Source organism: Crassostrea angulata, chromosome 4 (assembly GCF_025612915.1).
Source record: "Crassostrea angulata isolate pt1a10 chromosome 4, ASM2561291v2, whole genome shotgun sequence".
Classification (NCBI taxonomy): Eukaryota; Metazoa; Mollusca; class Bivalvia; order Ostreida; family Ostreidae; genus Magallana; species Magallana angulata.
This window is the reverse complement of record NC_069114.1, coordinates 34,296,050-34,321,720: the sequence shown is the minus strand read 5'-3', so window position 1 is coordinate 34,321,720 and position 25,671 is coordinate 34,296,050. Positions and strand designations below refer to the sequence as shown.

The 25,671-nt window shown below is 35.1% G+C and overlaps 4 protein-coding genes across 5 annotated transcripts; all 4 read right to left on the bottom strand.

Moving 5' to 3' along the window:
* Positions 1-34: 34 nt before the first annotated feature.
* LOC128180069 (uncharacterized) lies at positions 35-1,591 on the bottom strand. Its single transcript, XM_052847882.1, has 2 exons — positions 1,434-1,591; positions 35-1,181 (listed from the first exon to the last, which is right to left on the bottom strand). The coding sequence occupies exons 1-2, from the start codon at positions 1,501-1,503 to the stop codon at positions 70-72; spliced, it is 1,182 nt and encodes a 393-aa protein (XP_052703842.1). The 5' UTR covers positions 1,504-1,591; the 3' UTR covers positions 35-69.
* Positions 1,592-2,506: 915 nt separating this feature from the next.
* On the bottom strand, positions 2,507-4,456 carry LOC128181918 (uncharacterized). The gene is made up of 7 exons (XM_052850498.1): positions 4,438-4,456; positions 3,825-4,036; positions 3,651-3,720; positions 3,381-3,556; positions 3,060-3,241; positions 2,799-2,964; positions 2,507-2,680 (listed from the first exon to the last, which is right to left on the bottom strand). Exons 2-7 carry the CDS (start codon positions 4,030-4,032, stop codon positions 2,553-2,555), a joined length of 930 nt encoding a protein of 309 aa, XP_052706458.1. The 5' UTR covers positions 4,033-4,036; positions 4,438-4,456; the 3' UTR covers positions 2,507-2,552.
* A 6,366-nt stretch (positions 4,457-10,822) lies between these two features.
* Positions 10,823-12,538, bottom strand: LOC128181919 (uncharacterized). The gene is made up of 6 exons (XM_052850499.1): positions 12,331-12,538; positions 12,117-12,186; positions 11,812-11,987; positions 11,514-11,695; positions 11,179-11,344; positions 10,823-11,029 (listed from the first exon to the last, which is right to left on the bottom strand). Exons 1-6 carry the CDS (start codon positions 12,536-12,538, stop codon positions 10,926-10,928), a joined length of 906 nt encoding a protein of 301 aa, XP_052706459.1. The 3' UTR covers positions 10,823-10,925.
* Positions 12,539-14,712: 2,174 nt separating this feature from the next.
* On the bottom strand, positions 14,713-18,846 carry LOC128181917 (uncharacterized). 2 transcript variants are annotated; one of them, XM_052850496.1, is made up of 7 exons: positions 18,707-18,846; positions 16,691-16,902; positions 16,358-16,436; positions 16,000-16,175; positions 15,532-15,713; positions 15,234-15,399; positions 14,713-14,919 (listed from the first exon to the last, which is right to left on the bottom strand). In XM_052850496.1, the coding sequence occupies exons 2-7, from the start codon at positions 16,896-16,898 to the stop codon at positions 14,795-14,797; spliced, it is 936 nt and encodes a 311-aa protein (XP_052706456.1). In that variant the 5' UTR covers positions 16,899-16,902; positions 18,707-18,846; the 3' UTR covers positions 14,713-14,794. The 2 variants fall into 2 exon arrangements, with proteins under 2 accessions (XP_052706456.1, XP_052706457.1); XM_052850497.1 differs by lacking the exon at positions 16,691-16,902 and adding an exon at positions 17,159-17,367 and having other exon boundaries at positions 18,707-18,823.
* Positions 18,847-25,671: the final 6,825 nt, after the last annotated feature.

Genomic DNA, 25,671 nt, shown 5'->3' with positions numbered 1-25,671 from the left:
TATTTCATCATATTTTGTTATTTTTCTACGTAACAGTGGGAATTATTAATTACAAAGATCACACTCTTGTTATTTTCGTCTCTCTATATACGCTTTGTGACGTGCGTTAATTGGGTCAGTACTACCAATGAGTTCAAGGTCATGTTGAACACCCTCATCCACGTGATCTCCAGCCTCGTTGTCGAGATTGAGGTTGGAAAGTAATTCCTCTGGGGATATTTCGATGTTCCTGGCGTTTGCAAACTGCTGTATTTCCCGCTCTGCCTCCTCTCCTAAATTCATGTATCTCCGTTTCATAAGTTCTATATCAGAGACAATGGAGTCTGATATGTAAGCAATAGTTTCCCCAGGAGGACTGTCGACGCTTTGTTCTTTCTGCCAATTCCTATATTCCGCTTCATCCTCTTTTCGAATTTTGTCCAACCCGACCGATTTTAGAATATCGGGATCAATCCCTAACTTCATAATCTCAGCAATGTTGAATCTAAACGGCTTGTTTTCTTCAAGGAGGTTGTGAATAAAGTTTTCTCCATTATGCATCAATTGGTGAATGATATCTGCTTGGTCGTTTGGACCCGGTATCGTGGTTGGTTTCTTATCCGATGTATCTTCGTGATGAGTGTCTCCATCTTTATGCATTAATTTATGCATTTTCTGATTAAGATCAATTGGTCCAGGTGCTTTAGTTTCCCTATTTTCATTCGGATTTTCGTGAACATGGTGATTCTCAACAGAAGAATCTCCGTGCATTAAGACTCCATGCATCAGCTGCTCGGCGTCCAGAGGTGCCGCTTTCTGGCCCACATTACCCGTCGACGTCTTGCCCACTTTGTCCTCTCTGTCGTGATTATGTCCTGGCTGGTCGTCCCCGTGCATCATCACGCCATGGAGAGCCGTCTCCGCGTCTTGAGGCCCCAGTTGTTCAGTAGTCCTTGGTTCTTTGACACCCGCCTGATGCGCATGTGCGGGGTCTCCTCCATTATGCATCAATGACGCATGGAATGTTTGCTCAGCGTCTTGGGGTCCTGCTTTTTCAGGACTTCCTGTGCGTAGGACAGGTTGGAACCGGAGATACTGATCCTCCGCTTTGTGGGTGTCGCCATCGTGATTGTCACCGTGCATCAACATCCCGTGAAGACACGCCATAGGATCCTCAGCGTTCGCACATGGTCCTGCTTTATCTAGTAAGAAAGAACACAAACTCTCTGAACAACGCAGTTGTTACATTTACCACCACAAACATATAGACATTCATGGAAAACTGATTGCATTTCTTTCTTATTAAAAACAATTAAAACATGTTATATGTAAGATTTCTCTTACTGTTAAATCTGCGTAAAAATGAATACCCTGTATATATATAGAAACCTAGATTAGAGAGACGAATGTGGCGGAAGATGTGTTTTGTGATAGAATGCCAGACATTTTCTTACCTTGGGTTGGTTTCCCATTAGTTTGATTCAGACCCAAACATAGAATTATCCATATCACAGAGCGCTCCATTACGTGAAAAAGCACTTTGGGTACGTGCACATAGGAAGAAAATATTTTTGTTATGTTCTTAAGTGATATTGACCATATATAATAGGTAGACAGCTGTATTGGCTTTAAGTTGGACCAGCATCATGCTACACGTTCATCGAACGGGGCGACATCTGGTGATCAATTGATTATACCGGGGTCACACGACTGATCTTTATTGTATAAGAACTAAAGCTTCTGATTTTATTTTTCAACAAGGTCAAGATTGCATCATAATATCCTTATGATGCGTCATTCTTTAAATTTAATTTAAAAACAACCAAGATATACGCTAATTCTCAATAAATGAATGATACGATATATAATATTAGGATAATTTTTCATTTACATATTCGTGCAAGAAAAGCCAAACAAGTAGACCCCCGACTGATCAGAGTGTGACAGGTCTTATCGCCAACTCTTGGCCCTCGTGTTACTTGGTTAAGAAGGACAGTCTTGGGGTCGTCTTATCTGTTTTTTGGAGGTCAACAGTCTAAACTAAACTACAATTTTGGACTAGCAGTCTTTTTAGTAATGGAAAAAAATATATGGACTTAAAATATCTATGCCAATGCTTTCAACTTAAATATTTCATCAGCGCTTGCATTTCTTTTTTCATGATCATCAGAGAACACCAAATAAAACGTATATTGTATATCATTATATACCTATGAAATAGAAAATTAACTTGATTACATGAGAGCCACGGGGAGGCCCGATTCTTGGATCGTACATAGAAGAATACTGTTCTGTCTGTCTAAGAAGTGGAAAAGGACGAACCAAAATTCATGACTAATTTAGATCACTCTACCAGAAAATGGACATCTGGTCTTGATAAACTCGGTCTTGCATTTGGATTTAAAACACGTAAATCATTCTATACCACGCGACTGTTTTGTCGGGGTTGTATGATTTTAAACCAGTTGTTCAGATAGGTCAAAATCCATCATGCCAAAAGATTAAAACAATTGTACAAAGCAGTGAACAAGTTTTCACATTTTATTTGTAAAAAAAAATATGACAGTTTAATTTTACTGCGGGTTTGCAGCAGTCTCGGATGGGGACCCAGCAGGGTGTTGGGAGAGGGTGTCGGTGAGGGCCTGGGCTCCGTGCTGGAGGATGTTGACGATGTGTGGCTGCATGTTGGTCAGGGTTTGCTCTGTAAATAAAGACGTGGAGACGTTAGACGCAAGTTCAATACTGCAGTTGAATTTGTTTGTCCAAAACATGTTTTAATTGTGACAAGGCAGTGTTAACCATATTAGGTTTCGACGTACGGAGAATGTCAGAGACGGCGTCCTTGAGGGCACTGAGGGCGTTCTGTCCGTGCTGAGCCAGAGCGGAAGCAGAGTCATGGATGGCAGTTCCGTGGGTACCAGTAGTCAGACTGGAGTGGAATTGTTGGGTGGTCTGTTTCAGGGACTCGCCAACTCCGCTGACTAACTGTATGTCATAATACGATGAAAAACAAATAAGAGAAACAAAATTTTTTTATATAGTATTTTGATATTTGCATTGAAATTAACACGAGACTTCACCTGTTGGACAGCCTGTACATGGGGCTGGAAGAAGTTGGCAAGACCTTGTCCGATGGAGCTAAGGGTGTCGGTAAAGGTACCTCTCTTGTGTCCGGGGTGGAGAGACAAGGCGTGTCCGAAAAGTTTGGTCAGCTCTGAGACGAGCTCGGTTTGGATACCATCAGAAACAAGGTGGTGAGCGACTGAACAAAAATGCAATGCCACGTAGTCACAACTATAGACATACCAAGGCTGTCTTTTTAGAACTTTATGTCTCTTATTTCAATAGGAATTTACATGAATGGGCTACATAGGGTAATAAAATCAAATGCATATACTAACTGACAATCTGGTCGACTTTCTTGATGAGGTCGGTGGCTGGAAGGTCTGTGAGCTGAGAGGAGACAGCTTTAAGGTTATCAATAGCCTCGTTGTAGGCACCCTTCAGTTTGTCCATCTTCTGCTGAACAAGCATTTCGGCGGCATCGGTCAAATGCTTGCTTTGCTCAAGGAGTTCACTATTAAAGAGGAAAGTCCAACGGTATATTCTATCTCCCAATTTGAGTGCTTAGGAAATCAAGATTTGTTATAAGAACCCGCTGTCATACATACGAGAGAGATCTCTTGGTAGCGGGGTCTGTTTGTGGTTTCTGCAGAGCGCTCATGGTTCCCATGAGAAGACCTTATGGTTAAAAAAAACGAAACCAATGCACACATTTGTGAGGATAATGTTGGTTTACAATATTTAATACTCAAAACAGAGTTGATAAGACTAAGAAATCGTACTTTGAAGAGCTTGAGAAGCGAGTTGTTTTCCTTGCTCGGAAGCTGCCTGAAGAAGGTTGGTGCCCACAACTTTAGCCTGATCTCCGACGGCATGAACTGTAGTTGTCAAAGCTGTTCCAATATTGTGAAATGTAGCCTTGAGATCGTCAAGGAAACTGGCTTGGCTGCCAGCGGCAAGGCACAAGAGAAGAAGAAATCCGACCTTCATAGCTCTATCAAAGACAACGGAAAACTGTATGTATAAACAATAGCTTGAGTGAGCTTCTTAGAATATTTTTTTATTAGATTGGAATTCTTCTAATAATTTTAAACATTCTTTGAGATGTATTTCTATTTCTGCTTTTATTATAGTGCTTATTATTTTATGGAAGAATATTAAAAGAAGCGAAAATTATTCTGTTATTTTTTATATGAATCTAATTGTAATTTACACCAACTTAGTTAGGTTATATAATTTTGCATCACTTATCCGTTAAAAACCAGCAGAAAAATAATATGTTTACTTGGTATTAAAATTTAATTAAATAATGAAGCAAGTACTGTTCTTTGTATACCAAAGTATGTAAACGTTTCAACAGAAATTGAACCTCTAAACTAATGATTTCTTACTTACGTTAAGGACTATCCCAAGAAATTAAGGAACTGACTAGAAAAGAAGTAACTGGAACTATATATATAGTGCATGAAATCGTCATAGTTCTACTTAGAATCATACGATATTGGTGTAAGATAAGATATGTGCACGCCGAGGGACTATCTTTCATCATTTGCGTGTCTTTCCTTATTCTCAGAACTATGAAATTATTTGCAAGTACAGATAAACTGAATGTTATTGTGTACATAGATAAACTTTCTTACACATAATGCACATTGCTCAGCTTGAAAATAAAAGGCGCAGTTAATTTCGATCAGAGCGAACAATAGCAATGCAATCACAGTTGGAAAAAAATGAGAAAAGTTTTAAGTCTTGTCTTATGCAAAAGTCCGAATTTTAAAAAGGTTGCCTCTAAAATACAAATAATAGTTTGAGATAGGTAAAGTAATGTACTAGTAACTGGCTACTAGTAACTGGCTACGAGAAGTAAAAAAAAGCTAGTTACTAGTAACTGGCTACGAGATTAAATAAAACTTAGCTACTAGTAACTGGCTACTAGTAACTGGCTACGAGAAGTAAGAAAAGCTAGTTACTAGTAATTGGCTACGAGATGAAAGAAACTTGGCTTCTAGTTACTTCTTACTGTCCATGGGAGAACACATACCAAGGATTTCTATTTTTGTTCATAAGATGTACATTGACCTATATCACTGTCAATTATCAATATATCTCAAGTAGACTGAAGATATATGCCCGACTTGCTAATATCAACATTCTGTCAAGTCATCCACATAATATTACCACTCAATTACTCAGATATCTCTCTTTATGTAGTCAGCTACTTGTGCGTTTCGTTACAAATATCTTTATTTTTTGGCGGTTTTGTGATATATATCTCAAGTAGCTGTATATATAGATTAAAGATATATGCCAGCATGCGCGGATCCAGAAAATTTTTCCAGGGGGGGTCCGAAGGATAATTGTGTTTGCCAGGGGGGGTCCGAGGCATATTTTCGCGATAATTTTACTATGTAAATTTAATAAATTTTCATTTTCCAGGGGGGGGGGGGGGTCGGGACCCCCCCCCCCGACCCCCCCTCTAGATCCGCGCATGGCCAGACGTGCTTATATCAACATTCTGTCAAGTCATCCACATAATATTACGACACAATTACTCAGATATCTCTCTTTAAGTAGTCAGCTACTTGTGCGTTTCGTTACAAATATCATTCTTTTTTGGTGGTTTTGTCAATATATCTCAAGTAGCTGAATATATAGATTGAAGATATATGCCAGACATGCTAAAATCAACATTCTGTCAAATCATCCACATAATATGACGACATAATTACTCAGATATCTCTCTTTATGTAGTCAGCTACTTGTGCATTTCATTACAAATATCTTCATTTCTTGGCGGTTTTGTCAATATTTCTCAAGTAGCTGTATATATAAATTGAAGATATATGCCAGACATGCTGGTATCAACATTCTGTCAAGTCATCCACATAATATTACGACACAATTACTCAGATATCTCTCTTTATGTAGTCAGCTACTTTTGCATTTCGTTACAAATATCATTCTTTTCTGGCGGTTTTGTCAATATATCTCAAGTAGTTGAATATATAGATTGAAGATATATGCCAGACATGCTAATATCAACATTCTGTCAAGTCATCCACACAATATTACGACACAATTACTGAGATACCTCTCCTTATGTAGTCAAATACTTGTACGTTTCGTTACAAATATCTTTATTTATTGGCGGTTTTGTCAATATATCTCAAGAAGCTGAATATATATAGATTGAAGATATATGCCAGACATGCTAATATCAACATTCTGTCAAGTCATCCACATAATATTACGACACAATTACTCAGATATCTCTCTTTATGTAGTCAGCTACTTGTGCATTTTGTTACAAATATCTTTATGTTTTTGCTGTTTTGTGAATATATCTCAAGTAGCTGTATATATAGATTGAGGATATATGCCAGTCTTGCTAATTTCAACATTCTGTCAAGTCATCCACACAATATTACGACACAATTATTCAAATATATCTCTTTATGTAGTCAGCTACTTGTGCGTTTCGTTACAAATATCATTCTTTTTTGGCAGTTTTGTCAATATATCTCAAGTAGCGCATTACGTGAGATTTCGTCAGCGATCTTTATCTTAGACAAAGAGTTGATACCAGATAGGTGAATTAGATATATGCCAGACATGCTGGTATCAACATTCGGTCAAGTCATCCACATGATATCACGACACAATAACTTAGATATCTCTCTTTATGTAGTCAGCTACTTGTGCATTTCGTTACAAATATCTTTATCTTTTTGCTGTTTTGTGAATATATCTCAAGTAGCTGTATATATTGATTGAAGATATATGCCGGTCTTCCTTATATCAACATTCTGTCAAGTCATCCACATAATCTGATAACACAATTACTCAGATATCTCTCTTTATGTAGTCAGCTACTTGTGCGTAAATTGACAAAACCGCCAAAAAAAGAATGATATTTGTAACGAAACGCACAAGTAGCAGACTACATAAAGAGAGATATTTGAGTAATTGTGTCGTAATATATTGTGGATGACTTGTCAGAATGTTAATATTAGCATGTTGGCATATATTTTCAATCTGTATAATCAGCTAGTTCAGAAATATTGACAAAACCACCAAAAAATAAAGATATTTATAACAAAATGCACAAGTAGCTGACTACATAAATAGAGATATCTGAGTAATTGTGTCGTCATATTATGTGGATGGCTTGACAGAATGTTGATAGTAGCATGTCTGGCATATATCTTCAATTTATAAATTCAACTACTTGAGATATATTGACAAAACGGCCAAAAGAGAATGATATTTGTAACGAAACGCACAAGTAGCTGACTACATAAAGAGAGATATCTGAGTAATTGTGTCGTAATATTATGTGGATGACCTGACAGAATGTTGATTAAATCATGTCTGGCATATATCTTCAATCTATATATTAATCTACTTGAGATATATTCACAAAACCGCCAAGAAATGAATATTTTGTTATGAAATGCACAAGTAGCTGACTACATAAAGAGAAATATCTGAGTAACTGTGTCGTAATATTATGTGGATGACTTGACAAAATGTTGTTATTAGCAAGACTGGCATACATCTTCAATCTATATATACAGCTACTTGAGATATATTCACAAAACAGCAAAAAGATAAAGATATTTGTAACAAAATGCACAAGTAGCTGACTACATGAAGAGAGATATCTGAGTAATTGTGTCGTAAAATTATGTGGATGCCTTGACAGAATGTTGATATAAGCATGTCTGGCATATATCTTCAATCTTTATATACAGCTACTTGAAAAATATTGACAAACCAGCCCCAAAAAAAAAGATATTTGTAACAAAATGCACAAGTAGCTGACTACATAAAGAGAGATATCTGAGTAATTATGTCGTTATATTATGTGGATGACTTGACAGAATGTTTATACTAGCATGTCTGGCATATACATTCAATCTATCTATTCAGCTACGTGAGGTACATTGACAAAATCGCCAAAAAATATATTTGTTACGAAACGCACAAATAGCTGACTATATAAAGAGAGATATCTGAGTAATTGTGTCGTAATATTATGTGGATGACTTGACAGAATGTTGAAATTAGCAAGACCGGCATATATCTTTAATCGATATATACAGCTACTTGAAACATATAGACAAAACAGCAAAAAGATAAAGATATTTGTAACAAAATTCACAAGTAGCTGACTACATTAAGAGAGATATCTGAGTAATTATGTCGTTATATTATGTGGATGACTTGACAGAATGTTGATATTAGCATGTCTGGCATATATCTCCAATCTATATATACAGCTACTTGAGATATATAGACAAAACCGCCAAAAAAGAATGATATTTGTAACGAAATGCACAAGTAGCTGACTACATTAAGAGAGATATCTGAGTAATTGTGTCGTAATAGTATGTGGATGACTTGACAGAATGTTGATATTAGCATGTCTGGCATATCTCTTCAATCTATTTATATACAGCTACTTGAGATATATTGACAATTGACAGTTATATAGTGCAATGTATATCTTAAGAACTAAACTAGAAATCCTTGGTATGTGTTCTCCAATGGACAGTAAGAAGTAACTAGAAGCCAAGTTTCTTTCATCCCGTAGCCAGTTACTAGTAGCTAGCTTTTCTTACTTCTCGTAGCCAGTTACTAGAAGCCAGTTACTAATATCTAATTTTTATTTTATCTCGTAGCCAGTTACTAGTAGCTAGCTTTTTTTACTTTTCCTAGCCAGTTACTAGTAGCCAGTTACTAGTAGCTAACTTTGCCTATCTAATAGTATGTATAGAAAAACATTTGAGTATTTTCACGATAAAATTTCTAGTAAAGGTTTCCAGACTGAATTGCTTGAGGTTATTTTTTTTAGAATTTGATTATGAGCAGTGATGGTTCAAGAGAGAAATGTAAACTTGGCTGTTATAATGAAGCCTTCGGATTTTAAAGGGGCATGGTGAACGATTTTTGGTCTTATTTGGTCATATTCAATTTTTCTAGGATTTTTTAGTATTTACAGTGCCTTAGGAAAACATTGCCAACGATCAAATGAAATTTGAGAGTCAGTCATAGAGTAATAAGCAAGACACAGGGCTCATAATTCTTCGTCATGTAAACAAAACTCGTGCCCTGATTTTGTTTACAATGAAACAGCGTAGGTTCAACATAATTAACTTCAGTTAACAGTTCTTATCGCTAACATATTTATTTTTGGTCTGAAATTGGAATTTTTACTTCAACATTCAAAATGTGAACAAAAGCTTTGTTTAATTAGCACATATTTGTAAGCTCCGTAACTCGCTTATAACTCAACCAAATGCCCTTAAATTTTGTTTGCCTATTATAAATGCTTGAAGCATTAAAATCGGAAAAAATAATTTTTGATCCAAATTATAACTTTGTTTAGAAGTAGAAATAGCGTTCACTTCTGCAGGGATTGTAATTTAAATGAATCTTTTTTGATAGTTGTGCAAACTTCTCAACACAAATTGAAATTAAATACTAGTATTTGATTCACTCATTTCAGGGTGTATTTAAAAGTTTCAACTATTCAACAAATTAAAATACACTCTCTGCAGCAAGTAGATCTATTGTGTGAAAAACCAGATCAGTCAATTCAGCATTTTCCTGGTTTGCCGTTGGTTACCTATGGACATTTCGTATATTTGTTTTCCTAACTTTTGCTACCTGTGACCTGCAAATCATTCTCCATTTCTCATATGCATGCATATTGAAAGTTCATGTAGATATACAAGTATGAACATGATATATTTTATGATTTTTTTCTTACAAAGTGTAAGAGTCCCTAGTTAAGTTTTTTTTAAAAAGGGTCTGTGCAGTTCAACAAATTCATTTGTTCGATGCAATAGAAGATAGCTAGTGCACTTGAGTAAAAAAAAGGAAATGGTACCTTTTCGCATTGATATATATTTAAAGTTACTAGTTAAATGACTGTTTGACTATTGAAATTTAAATGTAAAGCCCATGTATCAGTGATTTATTCTTCCTTAAGTAAACATTATGCAACATGTGTCCCCTAAGGTCCCTTTAAACGTTTCATGTTTCATGATATACATGTATTGTAATCGCCAACAGAAGAGAAAAATTGGTCTAAAATATTACAGAATTAAGTTATAAAGTCAGACTTCTAACATTTAGTATCACAATGTGATATTTTTCAAGATAAAAGCAATTTAACACCAACAAAAAAAAACCTTTTAGAGAGAAATGCCAAAATAGCATTATTATATTTTAAAATGAAATCGCTTAATTTACCTTTTTAGCATTTGACAAAGGAGAAGCTTTTGGAACATGCATTTTGTGATGACTTATAGCAATTTCATACTACCTTGAGTTAAATATTTACAAGAATATAGTATAAAACTGTACATAACATTTGTGCCCGATATTCAAAATTCCTAGTATATTGAAATAATGTATTGATTTTACTTTTGGCCGGTGTTCAATACTTAAGTGATACATTGTCTATTCAGATTAGGAGTTCTTTCTTGTAAGAACACTTGGGATAAAAGGCCTGCTGCAGTTAATATTGTCTTCATTAGCAAAATAAAGAAAAGTAATATCCAATCAAACTTTAAAGATATCTAGAAGCCTCTAAGCAGAGGAAAGCCAGACAAACTCAAAATCGTTTTTTACAAACATTCTTTCCAAGAATGACGTGCTATGACAAAAGTCAAAAATTATTCTTCCTAAACAAAATCAGAACTTGAATATATATAGCATAATTTTAAAACGCAAAGACACTGAATATTTTGATACAAAACTGACAAACAAATGTAGATATCATAATGATTCGTTTATTGATTTTTTCTATAAGTTGATAATGGAAGCAATGAACTATCGCTTTTGATGATGGTTTACTGTGGTTTAGCATCTGTCTAGGGTGATGTTTCGGTGTTATGGGTGAGGGTGTCGGTGAGAGCTGAGGCTCCGTGCTGGAGGATGTTGACGATGTGTGGCTGCATGTTGGTCAGGGTTTGCTCTGTAATGTAAATAAATAAAACCAAATGCATATTCGTCAACTTATATCACCTGTTTTCCAACAGATAATTTTTATAATGTATAAATGTATTATTTTTAATGATTTTTCATACTTTCTTTTATTTTAAAACAAGGGTAGATAAGACTTACGGAGGATGTCAGAGACGGCGTCCTTGAGGGCACTGAGGGCGTTCTGTCCGTGCTGAGCCAGGGCGGAAGCAGAGTCATGGATGGCAGTTCCATGGGGACCAGTGGTCAGACTGGTGTGGAATGTTTGTGCGGTCTGTTTTAGGGATTCACCCACTCCGTTAACTAACTACGGGTAAACAAATAGAAATGAATAAGATATAAATGGCAATGTTCATAGACATCAATTCATAAAGATGATGTCATTAAATTCTCATCCGCTGGACATTCTGGACACAAATTTTATTATACGATATCATAATGGTAATGACATTAAAGTTTAGAGATCAAATCCTCACCTGTTGGACAGCCTGGACATGTGGCTGGAAGAAATTGGCGAGACCTTGTCCAATGGAGCTAAGGGCGTCGGAAAACGTACCTCTCTTATGATCAGGATGGAGAGACAAGGCGTGTCCAAAAAGTTTGGTCAGCTCTGAGACGAGCTCAGTTTGAATTTGGTCAGTAACAAGGTGATGATAGACTGAAACAGGGGCATTTACAGTCAATAATACAACTATACAAATATTCATCTTTTATTTTCATGAAGAAAGATATGTTGTAGGTTACTTTGATCAGTGGGAATACACGCATGCTTACCAACGATCTGGTCCACTTTCTTAATGAGGTCGGTAGCTGGAAGGTCTGTGAGTTGAGAGGAGACATCTTTAAGTTTGTCAATCGCTTCCTTGTAGATTCCTTTCAGTTTGTCCATTTTCTGCTGTACGAGCATTTCGGCAGCACCCGTCAAATGTTTGCTTTGTTCAAGAAATTCTCTGATAAAGAAGTAAGCGATTTTTTATGCATTGATTCACATTTAGCAGTTACTTTTTTCTTGTATAAACTGCATACTGTAAAATACAAGTTGCACATCATAAAAAGTGGGGATATAAAGATATCCATACGAGAGCGATCTCTTGGCAGCACCGTTTGTCGGGGGTTTCTGGAGAGCGCTCATGGTTCCCATTAGGAGACCTACCAATCAAAAATGTTTTCGAGGCGTAATATCCATTGTCAGACTGTTTTAAATGACATTTCAATTGGAAGAACCCGTGATAAGAGTTAAATTTATATCAACTACCAGAATATTGGTAAATAAGACAATGCAAGGAATCATACTTTGAAGAGCCTGAGAAGCGAGTTGTTTTCCTTGTTCGGAAGCTGCCTGTAGAAGGTTGGTGCCCACAACTTTAGCCTGATCTCCGACGGCATGAACTGTAGTTGTCAAAGCTGTTCCGATATTTTGAAATGTTTGCTTGAGATCGTCAAAGAAATTAGCTTGACTGCCAACGGCAAGGCACAAGAGAAGAACAAGTCCGACCCTCATTATTCTATGGAGTAAAAACAGTTTTGAAGTTTTTCAACAAATTTATATACGCAACACATCACTTGTACTTACTATCAATATTCTCTTTAATGAAAATAGAATAAATTCTATTGTCCAAGAAATATTTTATGTTAATTTCAAAAGTGCCAAAAGTGAAATGTTAAATTATAATGAAGATTGAAAGAGAACGAGAGAGAACAGTAGAAATAATTTTTTAGTATGGGGTAAACGCTGACAAAGTTTGACTACTTATGTTTTCTTCTTTAAGGATTTTTTAACAGCTATACAAATAAAGCATAAAATACCTGTAAATTTATACAATTTATGTTGTTTATGGCTTTTTTATTCTCTTTTTTTTTTTACATTGTTGGCTTTACAACTTTAAAACTAATTGAATACTTACATGTTCACTACGTACTATCCAAAGAGGTAAAAGAAGTGACAAGAAAAGAAGTATCTGGACCTATATATAGTGTATGCAGTCATGAAGGTCACAGCAGGAATCGTCCCATTGCAGTAAGAGATAAGCCATATGCATGTGCACCGTCCAGCAATCTCTCTAGATCTGACATTTGAAATTGCATGTCTTAATCTCGAAAATTTAGGTCCAAAACTATATCTTAGCATACAAATCAATTTTTTTTAAATCATGGTTGAGCTTATGTTCAGCTTTGTTTGATGATAAAGTGTTTGTTTGTTTTTTTAGAGTCTGGTGACTTTTTTTTTTTTACAAAACTATATAGAGCAATGCAATAATATAATTTGGAGAGATGTTTTTGATGGTTTGGCTTAATGTTAAGAACATACACTCTAACCAAATTTCTGATTTTAACAATAATATAACATTTACTCCAATATGGCATAACTTATATATCAAAGTAGACAAGAAGTATATGATTTATAAAGCATAGTAAAGAAAAGGTGTAAGAATTGTAAAAGACTTTTTAAATGATGATGGATCATTTTTTAAAAATCTTAATTTGAAAAAAGATTTAATTTGAACAAAGTATGTTGTATACAATACAACAGCATAATTAGTGCTGTTTGAAAGTTTGTTAAGGGCTCATATATTTTCAAAGGAGATCTATGTCAATGTCCTTTTGTACCTTCTTACTGTCTAGAATTACTTTTGTACAAGGAATGCACTAAACCTATTTACAATTTAATCAATATAAATGTTCAATGTGTTATTCCAACTTAATTATCAGATGGAATTTAAATTTGTAATGAGAGGCTATACTCTAAATATAATTACAGGATGTGTTTAAAGTATGTTTCAAAGTTACAACAGATACTACTGTACAGTGGCTACAGTATAGAACTTTACTTAAAATTCTTTCTGTAAAATCATGTTTAAAAAAGATAAAGATAAATAAATTAAAAAAACACTGAAACTTGTTCCATTTGTGATAATGAAGTTGGAACTATTGAACATGTTTTCACATCCTGTTCCTTTGCTTTAGATTTATGGTGTAGTGGTGCATTCAGTGGATGCTGTTTCAAAAAGAGTTGGCTTTAATACATATAACATTATTTGGAGATACTCCCCCTTCTGATTCTAATTTAGTTATAAACTTTTTGATCCTTTAAACAAATAATTTTTCAACAATTTACAGCAATTCGCAGGTATGTTATGTCATTGAGATCTTAAATATGAAATTGAAAAATGTATTGCTATCAGACACTCTTCTTATAATAAACATAATGATAGGTGGTTTGAATTAAGAAATCTTTTGCGATAACATTTAACTTCAAAAGCTATGGTAATTTCAATTTCTACAAAATTGTATCAACTTCAATAGTTTAGCTATATTCATTATATCATGGTGTGTGTGTGTGTGTGTGTGTGTGTGGTATATGTGTTGTAAAATTGAAAACTTTAAATAAAAAAATTAAGAACAAAACTTCCAGGGTTTTAAAAAATCTTCTTAATTTAATGATGCTTTTCATTGTAAAAATTGTTTTAGTTGGAAATTCTATGGCAAAAAAATCAATCTTTATATTATATTGTATATTTTAAACTTGTGTATTTACACTAATCCATTGAAATCAAAATTTACTATATGACATAACAAGTTTCATCAAGCGGTCAACATAAAGTCTCATAGATATTTTGATTCGCAACCCAAAACTAAACATTTCAAGTCTAATTTTAAAAAAAAGACACACAAATATGGTAACACAAAACCCGTTTATTGTTTTTGTAGGAGGTTTTATAATAATTTATACAATACAATGGTTTCTATATCAGATGGTTTACTGTGGGTTGGCAGCTGTCTCAGATGAGGTGGCTGGGTTGTGGGAGAGGGTCTCTGTAAGTGCTGAGGCTCCGTGCTGGAGGATGTTGACGATGTGTGGCTGCATGTTGGTCAGGGTTTGTTCTGTTTGAAACATCAAAAATATTTGGCTGACAAATATAACAATAATATGATAAACTTAAGCTACCTGTAGATAAGAATCGACTGATTCCCAATACACAAAAAGCCCGATGTTCCATGTATCCAAATAGATGCATTGAAAAATTCTACGTCCCTATTATGTTTTGAAAATACTAGTACCTTTTACACACCATTTGGAGTTATTTATTGTATGGAAATGTCAAACTATATTTGACGAATCACAGAATTGGAACATATTTTGTATAACTATCAGACAAAACAGCGACAGAATAAAGGTTATAAGAGCTTTCACGTACGGAGGATGTCAGAGACGGCGTCCTTGAGGGCACTGAGGGCGTTCTGTCCGTGCTGGGCGAGTTGAGAGGTGGAATCAGTGATGGCAGCACCATGGGCTCCAGTGCTCAGGCTGGTCTGGAAAGCGCTTGATGTCTGCTTCAGGGACTCTCCAACTCCGCTCACCAACTACAATATGATATCAGAAACCTGAATTAACTGGAGATATTGCAATTATGGCACCATCGACGATTCTCTAGAAGAGAAGAGAAACTTGATAAACGAGATTTTCTTATGCTTTCTAGAATCTAATGAATATACCTGTTGGACAGCTTGGATATGAGGCTGGAAAAAGTTGGCGAGACCGGATCCGAGGGAACTGAGGGCGTCAGTGAAGGTACTTCTCTTGGTTCCTGGGTGGTAGGACAAGACCTTTCCGAAAAGGGAGGTGAGATCTGTGACGAGCTCATTCTGGAGATTGTTGGAAACGGTGTGGTGGGCAGCTGTTGAGAAAAAAAAAATCAACATAACTTAATCTGTTCCAAAGATTATAAAAGAATGCCATTCTATGCAACCAAATGGCTATTATCATTTATGCAGTTTCATTAATATTCATGGGCATACATTCTAGTGGATTTAACAAAATAGTGGATTTAACAAAAATCATTAGAATGTGAATTCGGTGCCAATGGTTCTGTTAATACAAGACGCTTTAAGATATGGCTATGCAATGAACATTAGATTTCATGGATCAACTTAACAACGATATCCTTCTAAATTAGTACTGACCAACGATCTGGTCAACTTTCTGAATGAGCTCAGAAGCTGGCATGGTGGTGAGCTGAGAGGAGAGAGCCTTGAGCTGGGCGAGGGCCTCGGCGTACACTCCGTTCATGTTGTCCATCTTCTGCTCTACGATGCTCTTGGCGGCATCAGTCAAGGGCTTCACTTCTTGGAGGAGATCACTACCGAAGGAGACAGGGATAACGCAAACTTAAATTTTGACAATCATTGTGTTTTCAAACGGATTGAATTTCCGTTTCAAACCAGAAAAATGTATAAATCATCTGTGCATTTAGCGATGACTAGGAGAACTGGAAATGAGTTGGAGTTGTTGATTTATAGTAAAACAGTTGAAACGTCTTACCTCAGAGATCTCTTGGTTGCAGTGGCAGTGTCTGTGGTGCCCTGGGAGCTGAGAGCGTTCATGGTTCCCATTAACAAACCTTTTAATCAATACGAAATGCACATATCATTTCACTTTTTAATTTTAATTTTGGGTTATTTTCATATGGTAATATGTCGTATTTCAAGTGTACATGTAAGTTATAAAATTTCATTTCCGAAAAAAATAATATTAATATAAACCTTAGATTTAAAGAAAATTATATATAGTTGTGCCAAACACCATATATCATAAAGTTCTGATGCATGCACTACAACGATTGGGATAAGACAAGGGACGTTTTGCAATTCTCACTTTGAAGGGCCTGGGAAGCAAGCTGTGAGCCCTGCTCTTTGGCTGTGGTAAGAAGGTTTTGTCCTACAACTTTAGCCTGATCCCCAACAGCGTGAAATGTAGTTGTTAGAGAGGTTCCGATATTACTGAAAGCACTTTTCAAATCGTCTAAGAAACTGGCCTGACTGCCAGCAGTCAAGCAGAGCAACACCAAGAATGCAACCCTCATTTTGCTACAAGAAAAGCATGAAAGCATTGGGAGAGATACGTTGTTTTCTCATTATACCAAACCCTGTACATTACATAATTATGCTATTTATTTTCTCTCTGTAAGTAAGATGTGCATATAGTGTTGCAAGTTTTACAGAAAGACTGCTATGATTAAGCAGTAAACGACGATCGAAGCAAAACACCTTGTTTCAAAACCGACACCCATGAAAGTGAAGGAAAGCAAAGCGCCGTTGTTGTTTGCATTTGGACATTGCTCACTCTGTAAGGCCTGGGAAGCAAGTTGTTTTCCTTGCTCGGAAGCTGTTGACAGAAGATTCTGGCCAACAACTTTAGCCTGATCTCCGACAGCATTGAATGTGGTCGTCAGAGAAGTTCCAATGTTATGAAAAGCATTTTTCAAATCGTCCAAGAAACTGGCTTGACTACCAGCGGCAATGCAAAGAAGCAGCAAGACTGCAACCCTCATTCTACCATTTGGCAAAATAACAAATAGTTTTAGCTTCCTTTGCTTGCAAGACATCTCAAAACTAGACAGGCTTAAGCTTGTTTTGTGTAGAGTCATTCACCATTTAATGAACTATACATATTTCAGAGCGTAATTCGACTACTAGTAATTTAACTTTATTTTTCACGGAATGTTTTTTTTTTGCTAAAACAAAATCAAAACTAAATTACACAAACAGGACAAGTTGTTAATTTTGAGCATAAAGCTTATATAAAAGACCACGACTAATACATGTATTCTTTCTTTTTCTCCCACAAAGCTATATCTGATTAACTTAAGAGGAGGAGAGTAATTTTCCTTTGGTCGTCGAGTTCCGTCTAACTTTAACTACTATGTAAACGTGATTGCTACATGAAGAACACTCCAATAATTGATAAGCACTCTCTTGAAGTTATCGAAGAAATTTTCTTGACTTTAGACGTCAGCTGATTTGAGGACGAAAACGAGTCTTGCGCTATTCTAAAGATAATTTATGATAAGGAACAAGATTTTATGCACAATTCAAAGTGTGATATAATTTCAAAGAAAAAATTCATTGTCCGTTGGATTATTTAACGTTTAACGAAAATTCCTATTCATTTTTGGGAGTTGATTTTAATCAACTCTCCTATGCACTTACTCGGGCAAAGCGAAAGTGAAACAGTGTTTTGACCTAAGCACAAATCAATACCGCTGACAACACTTAGTTATTGAAAATAATTGATAAATTCGATGCTATGTATTCTGAAGTATTGTTTTTCAAGAAAACTTATTTATTAATACCATGAAAATAGTAAGATTTTAAATTGTACAAACAGTTAAGATATTTTTTAAAGTCGTATGTATTCCTACGCTGAAGTTCAATGTAGTCACGTTCAACCAGACGCTTGGCTGTCCCCGTTAATATCCGACAAAACAGAGCCTCTCTTGCTTGTCGTAGATAAACGGAGACAGCCGAGCGTTTGGTTGAACAAGACAAGAGTTCAATCTTGCCTGGATCCATACAATTTCTCAGCAATATTTCGATTACTGATACTTCTTGCCATGCAAAATCACATATCGTTGATTTTGAATAAATGATAATCGATAAAATCAACTCCCGTCAGTACTTCAGTACTTTGATTACATTCTTAAAGTTGACAATTAACTAATTGAAACCATTTTTTACGAGTACAAATCGTTTTGTTGAATACGGGAATTCTAAAGAAAAAGTGGCATCATCTTGTATTGGATCATTTGAAGTGTAGCTGTCATTGCAAAGACAAGATAAAAATATAAACAAGGTTAGAATGTAGGTTACCATTCCTCATGGCAATACTTACATTATCTGTAAAATCCGAAATATCAACTGACTCTATGAGATGACCCCTGGCCACTGGGGCCTTATATACCAGTTGTTTCCATCTGTCTCCGTTCTCATCACGATCATGCGATCCAACAGAAATTATTTGAGGAATTTCGATAAGAAAATCTTCCGTTCCCTCCCAAGATGGCATCATCCATTGGTAGATGTGTCCTTACTGAGCCAGTGGTCCACTTTTTGGCCTTCAGATGTCATGAATTGAGTCATGCTTGCACGGATATAGATACATGAATTCCCGAGTGGATGATCATGCAAACTCCAGAGCCGTGATTTAGAGACAATCGGAGCTACAAATTATTGGCATATTAACATTATAAAATTCTTGGTCTATTTAACATTAGCAGAAACGCTTTCACCAAAAAGAAAGAGCAAGTCAGGAATGTTAAGTAGAAAACCAATTTTAAATTTATCTTCTTGTTTTCATCTGAGGTCCTTTAGTTTTAAGTCCATATAATGAATTGCCAGTAGAAATCTTAAAATACAGTCTAGTATCATGCCTTTGTTTACACAGTTTATATGCTAGGGTGATGCACACAACTTAACATAGCTGCAATAATGTAGCCCTCTCCGATTTTTTATATCTGATGTTTACTGGAGAGGGCTACAATTCCACAGGATCTCCGTAATGGTGCAAAATTAATTTTTTAATGCGGCTGACTCCGGTCTGAAAAGATCGATTTTATATTTGACTTCCTTTAGATAAAATGATTTTTTAATTCAGGCTGAACAAATTAACCGTATATAAATCAAAACCAGATAAAACACATAAGCATGTTTACCAGTCGTCTTTTTCAGCAGCCATGACAGTTCTCGCGTGATTTTATGGGATGTACGCTTGGAGTTTTGATGGGCTTGATAACATGAATGTCAGTGTAAATAATCGTTCTTACCTGGTTATATCACTAAAACATCATTTAAGGAAATGGTATATAATGGAAAATTCATATTTACCGCGTTAATTATGTTTAAAATAGGGGAATTCCTATATTCAGTTCAAGATCCGCTCCTGAATTCTCATTGGCTGTCCCAAAATAAAACCGGTCAAGGTCAGTAAACATGGCGGACAAATTTAACTTTCGTTGTTGACATACACGAAAAATAACCGATATATGGACTTTACTTGATATTTTTGGATTAATTTATGCCATAGACATTTACGATGTTTGAGTTCAGGTAAGAAATGCAAATGTTATATTATGTTATTGTCATTTATGTACGATTTGAGACGAAATCGTTGAGGGAGTGAATCACTCCCGCACTTGCACCATTACGGAGATCCTATGGAGTTGTAGCCCTCTCCAAAAAAAAAATAAAAAAAAAAAAATCGGGAGAGGGCTACATTATTGCAGCTAAACTTAACCTCAGTCTTGTGATCCTCAGAAAAATCTGATTTCTACCAATTCAGCAATAATCAAGCAACAAGAAAACCCCCATAATTTTTTGCTATATATATGTACTTTCTCATTATATTTCAGAAATCGACATTTTTTAAATCAGAGTTGCAGGTATTTTAAATCCTTTAATGATTTGAAAGCACTGCAGTTGTTTAAACAATAAAATGCTTTCTTTGATGATTCATACGGGATATGAAGGTGGCGACATTGCAGAAAAAAATTACATAGTATATTTTTTTGCAATGATCGCTGCCTTCTAAACCCGAATGAATCATCAAAGAAAGCATTTACTGTTTATATTAACATCTTTCTTGTAACTTATTAATAAATTGATCATAAACAGTAAGTAAAATTCACTAAATTACTGTTAATGTATAAATACATGTACATTGTACGTTAGCTTAATGAAACAGCCAAATCGTCTCCTGCGAGATTTTGAGTCTGACATTTCATGATTATTTGGTGCGTGATATTTCTTTGGTTGCTGTAGGTTTCGACCAATCGATAAACAGGGCGTGTCGATTTCAGTCCTGTCAGTTTCAGTTGCTATCGACCAATCGATAAACAGGCCGTGCAGATTTCAGTCTAGCTGTTTCTATAGAGCTATGTATTAACTATAAGTTTCCGTAGGAAATAGAGGGAACTAGACAACATTGAGATGGTGACCATCTCAAATGGCCCCGCTTAAATAATGAACAATAGGATGAAAAGCATTTCAGAGAATTTTTCTTTGACCTTGACCTATAACTTGGACATTTTCCAACTTGCTTAAAACTTTTAATTCAATCTCATACCCCTTAAAATCAGGCATTTTTCTTCAACCGGAGCAAGACTAAGCGAATGGAAAAAATCTACGGTCTAAACCTGATAATGAAAAGATCCATTATGACCTTCACATTGACTTTGTTCAAATCATAAAGTCACTGCACACCACTAAACCAAAAGCTCTGTTAATGTGAAGTAAAAGCCTAATAGGGCCATGAGGAGAGTATATATATGCTCTGAAAAAAGAATTTTGTGTGATCCAATACGACCTTGACACTTGATCTACAAACATCATTTGCGGTCACTGCCCTTCCTTTAACTGTAGGCACTCTGTAAGTGAAGTATCAGCTAGCTTTGACCAAAAGAGAAAAATATGCTCCGGACAAGGATTTTTCATATAATTCTGCTTTGATCTTCACATATGACCATGAAACTTGGCTCAAGGTCACTGCACACCGTTTACTTAGAAGTTCTGTTTATGTGGAGTATGAGCAAAATAGGGTTAAATGGAGAGTATCTATATGCTCTGAATAAAGAATTTTTGCATGATCAAATATGACATTGACCCTTGACCTACAAACTTTATTCAACATCATTGCACATCCTTTGACCATAGACACTCTGTGAGTAAAGTTTGAGCCAGATTTGACCGAGAGGAGAGAAAATATGCTCCAGACAAGGATTTTCACATAATTATGCTATGACCTTGAGTTTTGACCTTGGAAAAAACCTCAAGGTCACTGCACACTCTTTACCCAAAGCCACACTGTGGGTGAAGTATGAGCCAGACTGGGCCAAGGGAAGAGAAGATATGCTCCGGACAAGAGATCTCGGACGGGCAGACGGACGGACGGACAGACAACGGACGAACAGACTGATCATTATAGGGCGCCCGCAGAGCGGGGCCCTAATAATACTCGGTAGATATAAATATTCTCTTATGCTTGTTGAGATGTAATAAATCATATCATTACATATGAAATACTTTCGGTGTTTTTTTTTTTACAGAGAGAGCTCATGTGCAATAAAATGTTTTCTGTCTTTTGCAAACAAATTCCGAGTTCAGAGTCCTTCAATATTCCATACACGCATAGTTGACATATACATAAACTTGTTCATCTATATATGAAAGTTCCAATCGATTTGATCAATTATTATTTATTAAACGATGAAAGCAATTGTTCAGATTTAAAAGTAGGAAAGAGCTTTTTTGTTTTATCTCATTCCATGCACAGGTGCTTGAGGACAGGACAGATTCTCCCTCCCCCTCCATCTCTCACCTCAAAGTACATGTCTAGACCCCCGGGACTTAACTCATTTTTCTCTTGTAATTAAATGTATACATTAATTGCATAAAAATATCATTTTGAAAAAATCACCTCTCTCTCTCTCTCTCTCTCTCTCTCTCTCTCTCTCTCTCTCTCTCTCTCTCTCTCTCTCTCTCTCTCTCTCTCTCTCTCTCTCTGGGGATATGATTTATTTATAGAGGGGATATGATTTTTTTTTCAAAATGTTTGTTTTAAGTAATTTTGTGCAATGAATGTATATATTAGATTATAAATATTTTATAGAAGATGGATAATTTAAGAAAAAATAGCAAGATACTTGGGGTGGGAGATGGAAGGGGGGGGTACCGGTCGGTCCTGTCCTCAAGCACCTGTGATCGCATGCGGTTTTATCGATTGAAAAAACTTGCCTATAGCAAGAAACCAAGAACATTATATTTTCAAGTCAACTTTTTCACCTTGTACCTTTTTTCTTACGAAAGCCCATTGAGCTCATTTTCGTAGGTAAAAAAATTCGCGGATGCGAATAAACGCGTTACTTTCGCGAATTAACTAGAAACTTTCGCGAATAAACGCGAAATGTTCGCGAATAAACGCGTTACTATTGCTATATAACGTTAAACTATCGCAAATAAACGCGAAACTTTAATATAAATATTGTCATTTCAGACAAGAACCCATTTGAAGAACAATGACTGAAAACAAACAAATTAATTTTAAATAAAACAAATTAATTTTATAATATAAAGGTGTAAATGAATCAGATTTAATCTTACACAAATTGATATAAATTTAAACGTAGGAAATCTTTAATTTCTTAGTACCGATTTTCAAAGGACATAATGCATTGCGTTTCTCACATTCTCATGAGGCACCAACATACTCTAATTATAACAATTTTAATCCGAATTAAACGTTTTACTAAGTATCATTTTAGAATTGAAAGGATATTATTGTTCAAAACGTTATATTTCATATCAATGCGACATAAATTAACGTCTAGTTTAATATCAGAAAGATAAGTCAAGCTGTGAATTGAAATTTTAAAGCTATTGGTCAAATCTAGATGACGTAAATTCGTCCTCTAAATCTATCACATATTTCATTTGAAAATCAGTACTAAGATTCAAAAGGTTTCTGACGGTTGGATTTATAATAATTTTATAAGTAAAAGATAATGAATGAAATATGATGCTCTTACTTATTATCTACTTGGAACATATAACATCTAAAAATGTTATGAAATTTTATCAGATTTATTAATATCTATATGTAGGAAAAGATAATTTTGTGTTCATAAATCAACATAACAAGGATAATAAAATCATAATTAATAATAAGTATTTCATGATTTAAAACTGAAATGTATTTGTTTTCAATCATTTTTCTTCATAAGGGTTCTTATTTATCTAATGGTTTCGCGGAAGTTATGCATAATATCGCAAAAGTTTCGTGTTATATCGCGAAAATAACGCGTTTATTCGCGTAAATTACGCGTTTATTCGCCAAAGTTACGCGTTTATTCGCGAAAGTTTTGCGTTTGTTCGTGAAAGTAACGCGTTTGTTCGCGAAAGTTTTGCGTTTATTCGCGAAAGTTACGCGTTTGTTCGCGAAAGTTTCGCGTTTTTTTGCAAAACTTACGCGTTATATAGTTTAGTTACGCGTTATATAGCGTAAGTTACGCGTTACATCGCAAAAGTTTCGCGTTTATTCGCGAATTTTTTTTTTACCGACGAATATGAGCTCAATGGGCTTTCGTAATTTCTATATTTTTAATTCATACCTACGACTTTTTATTACAACTGTTAGCTTACAAACGTACTTTCTCAAGTACCGTCATATTAAATTAATAGTTTGAATGAAATAAAATAAAGTTCAGCTAATTATAGATGGCCCATTGGCAGTTGGCTTTTGGAGTTGTATTGGGGGTTTTACAACATATATATGAGTGAGTAAAATGAGCGAATCTAGAAAGTCAGGAGGTTCCGACCCCACCCCCTCCCACCCTTTTTTTATAGAATTTTTAAAGTAAAGTTAATGACAGTAGGCATCGAAACCCCACCCATCCCTCAACCACTGGCAAACAATATCTCTCGGGCCCCCTTCCCGAAAAAATTTCTATACCTGCTCATGAAAGCAATTCAGCTAAATTGTCGAAAATTATGTTTTGTCTTGTGGATATCATCACATTTTAAGGTAATTTTGAAAAGTTTGTACATCAAAATGTGATCAGAATACGCACTTATATTATCGACAGGAAACGCATTATACAAATGGCGGAAAACCCTTAAAAATACCCTTATAAATTCTTTTACATCATTTACGTTGTGAAGTCTGTATAAAGTTAAAGGGACTTGGACACGATTTGACTAAAAATTTTATTTTTCCATTTTCATTGTTTATACTGATAAATATAGAAGTTTATACAGTTTATAATGCTATGTCAAAATTTGAAAGACAGATATCAAGGTTTTAGCAAGATACAGAGTTCATAATTCATTGTTTTGTAAACAAAGCTCGAATATTGTGATTTTTTTTACATATAAGTTGTATTGGTGTAAGTTTCAATCAAATGTATCTTTCCTTCGCTGATAATAGTATCTATGAAGATTTTGAATGAATTTAAATTGTTTTTTACATGTCATTTTGTCAAAGAAATGACAATTCTCTACATTACATTTTTGTAAACAACTATAACACTCGAGATCTGTTTACATAACAACCAATTATTACTTCTGTATCTCGCTTGCAACTTGACTTTAACATTCATTATTTTGGTCAATCATTCAAAATGCACTAGTAAACAATTATATACATAAAAAATGAAAATAAAATATTTGATCTTAAATCGTGTCCAAGTCCCTTTAAGTTCGGGGAAAATTTAGTTCTCAATCATTTTCCTTATTATATTGTTCAATATATAGTGTCATGATTTTGTTGTATACATATAAAAAAAATCTATAAATAAAGTAATTAATTTTCAAACCAATGCTTATTAGATACCGTGGTAATTATCCCAGGAAGTTGACATTATTTAGACATCCCCGTATGGGTACTTCCTTATTCAAAAATTTGAAATAAAAATAAATATCAATTATTATTAAGTAATAAATATTATGCATCTCCTTTTCCATCGGACACCCTTGGGCCTTGGTCCTGACACACCTTCTTTAAAAAATACAGAATTAAAGACGTTAAAAAGTATTATTGAAATCTGAACATTGACGTTAGCTAAAAGAAACAGCCAAATCGTCTCCTTTTGAAATTTCAGGCCGACATCATCATTTCGTGCAGTCGGTCATTTTTCTTAGGTCGCTTAAATAGGTTTCGACTAATCGCTAAACAGGGCGTGAAGATTTCAGTCTTGGTGTCCATGAACAGTATTTTTTTTATTTTGTTTAAAAGAAAGATTTAATTACAAACAACAAAATGCTTTCTTTGGTAGCGATCATTGCAGAAAAATTTACATGACACGCTGA